At 43.6% G+C, this 6,000-nt stretch overlaps 1 protein-coding gene across 9 annotated transcripts in view; it reads left to right on the top strand.

Annotated features, from left to right (window-relative positions):
* Positions 1–1,578: 1,578 nt before the first annotated feature.
* The window catches only part of LOC121586099 (kin of IRRE-like protein 3), a 43,931-nt gene continuing 39,509 nt past the window's right edge, over positions 1,579–6,000 (top strand). For 8 of the 9 annotated variants that reach the window (XM_041902579.2, XM_041902578.2, XM_041902581.2 and 5 more), the window contains exon 1: positions 1,579–2,270. In XM_041902579.2, coding sequence (XP_041758513.2) covers positions 2,231–2,270 — 40 coding nt within the window. In that variant the 5' untranslated portion in view covers positions 1,579–2,230. The remainder of the gene's footprint in view (positions 2,271–6,000) is intronic. The other variant, XM_041902586.2, reaches the window with a different exon arrangement.

Here is a 6,000-nt window from a genome sequence, read left to right as displayed (position 1 = left end):
GCCATTGCTTAAAGAAAAAAAGAAGCAAACCCGTTTGGTGTTCACCAAAAGGCATGTGGGAGACTCCCCAAACATATGGAAGAAGGTACTCTGGTCAGATGAGACTAAAATTGAGCTTTTTGGCCATCAAGGAAAACGCTATGTCTGGTGCAAACCCAACACCTCTCATCACCCCGAGAACACAATCCCCACAGTGAAGCATGGTGGTGGCAGCATCATGCTGTGGGGATGTTTTTCATCCACAGGGACTGGGAAACTGGTCAGAATTGAAGGAATGATGGATGGCGCTAAATACAGGGAAATTCTTGGAGGGAAACCTGTTTCAGTCTTCCAGAGATTTGAGACTGGGATGGAGGTTCACCTTCCAGCACGACAATGACCCTAATCATACTGCTAAAGCAACACTTCAGTGGTTTAAGGGGAAACATGTAAATGTCATGGAATGGCCTAGTCAAAGCCCAGACCTCAATCCAATTGAGAATCTGTGGTATGACGTAAAGATTGCTGTACACCAGCGGAACCCATCCAACTTGAAGGAGCTGGAGCAGTTTTGCCTTGAAGAATGGGTCCTCTGTAGCTCAGCTGGTAGAGCACGGCACTTGTAACGCCAAGGTAGTGGGTTCGATCCCCGGGACCACCCATACACAAAAAAAATGTATGCACGCATGACTGTAAGTCGCTTTGGATAAAAGCGTCTGCTAAATGGCATATTATTTTATATTATAAAAATCCCAGTGGCTAGATGTGCCAAGCTTACGGAGACATACCCCAAGAGGCTTGCAGCTGTAATTGCTGCTAAAGGTGGCTCTACAAAGTATTGACTTTCGGGGGGGTGAATAGTTATTCACGCTCAAGTTTTCTGTTTATTTGTAAAAAATAAATTGATTTTTGGATACAAATCAACCATTAGGACGGAGAAGGATGCTGCCCAATTTTATGCAGTGTCCAGGCATTGAATTGGAGGTTAAAGCATTATAGGTAGAATGGCAGAGTTCAGCATATGCTATGTAGAGCAAGTTCAAGTCTTCCTATCTGGGGTCTGACAGACATAATCCAATACAATGAAGGTTTTCTTCTTCAATTTCAACAATGATGGGATTAGTATTTTTCTTCCTCATGTTTTAAATCAATATTTAGCCTACAACTGGATGTGTGGGGTATAATATTAACCTACCACTTGATACAACTGTCTAAAACAGATGTCATTGTTCTCATTTTTTCATTGTCCACATAAACTCACATTTGATGATTGATGCGTAAGGCAAAGAAGATTGTGTGGCCTATTTCTAATAGATTACATACAGATATAGGATCTTAATTTGATCACCCTGTTGCAGGAGAACTTAAAAACGTGTAATGTATTTGAGGTTTAATAAGTATTTTGAAGTTTGTTTCCTAAAAATGTAGGGTGCCTTGGGGTTAAACGCCCCCCATGGTTAAAGGCCAGTGATCCCCTCGTCACTAGTTTGCGTTCTTGTCAATGGGAAAGGGGAGTTCTCATCTCCAGCTCACAGCAGCCTCCCCTTTGGGGATTTTGATATGCCTAAATTCAGAGGATCCTAAACAGATGATTGTCAGTGTGGATTATCTCCCCTAGCAGACTGCTACGAGAAATAGAGGATAACGAGATAGTGAGAGTGAGAGAGAGATTGTGTGTGTATGCGCTGCTGAAGATACAGAGAGAGAGAGCAGAGCAAGAGAGAGAGGGAGACTCGAGTGGAGGGTGCGAGAATAGCAACTTCATTGAGCTTCATCACTGTAGGCAGAACTGCGCGAGAGGCAGGACGGAGCGCAGCTCAGCATCAGTACCGACCGGAAAAAGAGAGAATAGCCTTCTGGACACTACTGTGGACAAACGGACGGTGAGATGTACTTCATTCAAAAGCAGTCAGTAGCACCAACTTGAGAGGGAAGAGGAATACATCAATCGGACAGTGGATACATATACGCTGTCTTACTGAAAAAAGTTCCTAACTATGGAACATATTTCCTAAATGACTGTTTGCAAAGTGTTCGGACAATACCAGTGCTTTGAGAAGCATACGATTTCAGAGACAGGGACGTCGCCCAGTAAATTTGATTTACCCAAGCAGTGATATTGCTTTGCACGGCGTTGGAGGATAACTAGCAAGCCGCAGCCCTCACACCAGTCGAATTGACGGAACAATAGATTCCCGTCCCACACTTTCGGGGAAAACACAGCCGAACCGGCGACAGAAGACAAGAGAAAATGTTTCCGTTTTACCTTGTCCTTTGCCTAATGGGAACAGGTAAGAAACCCGTTATTGTCACTTTTTTTTGCTGGTTGTTTTTCTGCGTTATTGCTATAAACTCATGAGATGCTCCCTCCGCGTTCCGTTCAGGGCGCGCTGCGTCAAACTGTAGTCTAGTGGATGCGCTGTACTGACGGAGATGAGAGAGAGGAGATAATACTGCTGCTCTGCTTTTGCTCTGCGGGACTGTAGTTTTTCTAGGGATGTTGAGACAAAGTTCCGCTGCTGAAAGAGCTGACCCGGGGTACGGGTTGAATGACACTGCGCCGATCCTTACCAAAGCGCACATTGGCGAGGTGATGCGGTTTTTGTTGTTTTATACATTAGGCTATTTAGCTGGTGTAGGCTATGCGGGGTGGTTTTTCGCTGATCGTTTGTTTGGAAACAGTCCATCATGTTAGTGCATGTGTTCATTTGATAGGCAGACCTAAGGCTATAGACGATGCTGACAGACCAAAACTTGTGCAATACGGGCTTGTTGCCACTGAGGTCTGCGGTGACATCAAAAGTCGCCGTTGAAGCAAGTGGTGTGTGTGTGTGTGTGAGCGAAAGAGAGAGAGCAAGAGACAGATAGCGAGAGAAAGAGAAATAAAGAGATAAAGCAGAGAGATAAAAGAGAGGACGGAGAGAGAAAGAGTGTATAGCCGCTTCTAGATATTCGCACTAGGCTACCAGGCAAAGGATTGTAGCTTATGAGGCTGGCCGCGGGTGTCGCCGATCATAATTTCAAACGAGATGTGAGGGGGAAATATGGTGCTCCTTTCTGCTGAAACGAGCAACATGCAAAGCCTAGTAGAGATAAGCTGGGAACACTCCCCTAATGCAGCCAAGCAGACCTTAAAATGCACCAAGGCTCGACCTCTCCACCCCGACACACTCCCTCCCCCTCTTTCGCCCCATACACCCCCCCTCTCACCCTATTTCATTTATTTTGAATGGGCTTCATATTTTAAGCACAGAGTGGAATTGCATGGGGATTTAAGCGTGTGAGGAAACCACATTATGTTGTAAGACCACCGCAGCAAGCTCTCAATCTCTTTTTTAGCTTACCTTTTCAGAAGTTTGTATGCACTCACTAACTGTAAATCGCTCTGGATAAGAGCGTCTGCTAAATTACTAAAAAATTTAAAACAAATGTTAAAAAAAAATAAACAAAAAAAAGTTTATCAAAGGCCACTGTGGGGGGAGGGGGGCATTAGGCTAATAATAATCTCATTCATATTCAAATGTTTACTAGCCTATTATGCAATCTGTATTTGTCATTTATTAGACAACACTATTGTGTTATTATTCTATATGGAAAGTAACAATGTAGACTAACCTAGCCTACAAAGTTTAATCACCGACCTCACTCAGCCGAAAGTCTAGACCAAATAGCGTTCGATAGGTTTAAGAGGGGGGACAGCCAGGCTACCTGTCGTTGGAAGTGCATAAACAGCCATGGGATTGGATTTGAGATGCACTTCTGCAACGGCTTTTAAACACAAGTCTACAATTAATAATTTCATAGCCAAACGCAGCCAGGTGGAAAAGGCTGCACCACGACTAGGCTACACAGAAAAGGTCAATAATTAAATGATCTAGAAATAAAGCATATGTCTATTAAAGGCAGCCAACAGACCCCGGGCATTGTGCAATGATTTTTCTTTTATCTGTGCAACCGCGCGTTTGTGTTATTTTATCGTGAGGACTTCAGCCACCGGGGGCAATCGTCTGATGGGAGTCAACACTGGCGTGTCAGTCATTTGTGTAGTGGCCTATGCAAATTATAATTTACTATTACTGTCGCTGTACTTACAAGTCAATGCAATGTCTAATTAGTGTGCCTCTTGGGAAAGGAGGTTTCACATACTACAGTTCAAAACAGTGGGTCTTTCTTTTGATAGGCTACTAATCTTGGCTGTGTGTGTGTGTGTGTGTGTGTGTTATTATGTGCCAGAAAAGCAGTTGATGTGGTCTTTGAATGGTTAAGCAATATGCCTCATATAACAGAAGTAAATCCCATATAGAGCAAATAAAACCTTTAGGGTACTTTTTCCATAGAGAAATTGTAATTAACCTCAATATTACAGCACAGTAGGCAATATAGGCTATTGCGTTATTCTATAAAATAAGATAGTCCTTTATTAATCCCCCAGAGGGGAAATTTGATTGCACCATCCCAAAACATACATAATTATGCATGGCAGTAAACAGCAAAGGCCCCTATTGAGGTTCTAAGGGCCCTTTGATTGAGTGAGACCACTGTCATAGAACATTTATATTTTCATACCCAACTCCTCGTTGCTCTATTTTTATGCATGTGTGTTGTTGTTTCCAGTTTCCACGCCTTTAACCCTCCCGTTGTCCTAGGGTCAAAATGACCCGCCACTGTGTTGAACCAACTTTATTTAATTTTTATATTTTGGGGATCATTTGTGAGAAGGAGGCAGTGAGACTTTAAAGAAAGTATCACTGCCTCCTTCTCACAAATGATCCAAAAAATATAAAAATTAAATAAAGTTGGTTCAACACAGTGGCGGGTCATTTTGACCCTAGGACAACGGGAGGGTTAAACAAACATTTCCTTAGTTTTGGTGTATTATTAACGCCGGCTTTGATTCGGCTCTAGATAAAGGCTTCAAATCCCCCGACCCCTCGGATTCAGAGGATCTTACTTCTTCCAATTAACATTGAGCATCCAGGAGTAAAGTAAAGCGCTTTCGGTCAACGCTTCAGTAAATTAATTAAAAACAAAATGTTTATTGGCAGTTAAGCCGTGTTTTCTTCCCACTGTCTTTGATAAACGAGAGTCGGTTATTGACACATGGGGAGGCAGTAATTAAATTTAAATGTTGAATCAGAATACACAACATCGTCACACTGACACCCACTCTCCTCTGGGAGGAGAAGAGAGAGGAGATGGGGATGGAACGCCTGCTGGAACAGGAACACAAGCACAAACAGATTTTTCCCTCCTAAAGAATTGTCAACGAGGGTTGGGAAATACAATATTCCCCTAACTATTGACTGTGAGGGGCACAAACAAACAACAGCAGAGTTCCAGGGTCCTAGTGGATCCATTCCTGATAAACAAACAACATAAAATGGCAAACAAACTGCAATGTCTCATTTGTCATGATAGAGTAGTCATAGATACGCATGTTTTTCTCATCAGATCATCAAAGAGAGGGGAGGGGTAGAGGGGTCGGGGTGTAAGATGACACTAGCAGCAGAACAATTCCTTGACAAACAGACAGCAGCTGGATTGGGAGGGGCAGCAGCCAGCATGGTTCACAGGCTCCAACACACACACACAAACAAAAACACACACACACACACAGTCCCAGAAAACTTGGTTGTTCAATGCTTGTTCACCCATCCATATGTATGTCCTCTCTGTGGCCCTCCTCCTCCGCCACAGCAGCAGCAACGGCAGCATCTATCCATAATTTGCTTTCTCAGAATGTCCCTTGGCTTCCCACTGGAATTGGATTCCACCCTGCATCAGTATTCCGAGTAATCTTCAATGAGCTCTTTTTTGGAACCTTTAGCTTTGGTATGCTGAGTCTCATAGGGCCAAGTTCAAAGGCTGGGAGCTGAGATCACACGTTTCCCTCGCTTTTCCTCAAGTCCTGGCTGTCACCACACGTGTCTATACCCAGTGAGGCACCCTGAAAATGCATCACCATCACCATCCTCCTCTGAACTTGCCCAGTGAGGGTAATGTGTGAATGTGGGGCATCAG

Source organism: Coregonus clupeaformis, unplaced genomic scaffold (genome assembly GCF_020615455.1).
Source record: "Coregonus clupeaformis isolate EN_2021a unplaced genomic scaffold, ASM2061545v1 scaf0053, whole genome shotgun sequence".
NCBI lineage: Eukaryota > Metazoa > Chordata > Actinopteri > Salmoniformes > Salmonidae > Coregonus > Coregonus clupeaformis.
The sequence above is the reverse complement of the archived record's forward strand: the minus strand, read 5'-3'. Positions and strand labels throughout refer to the sequence as shown.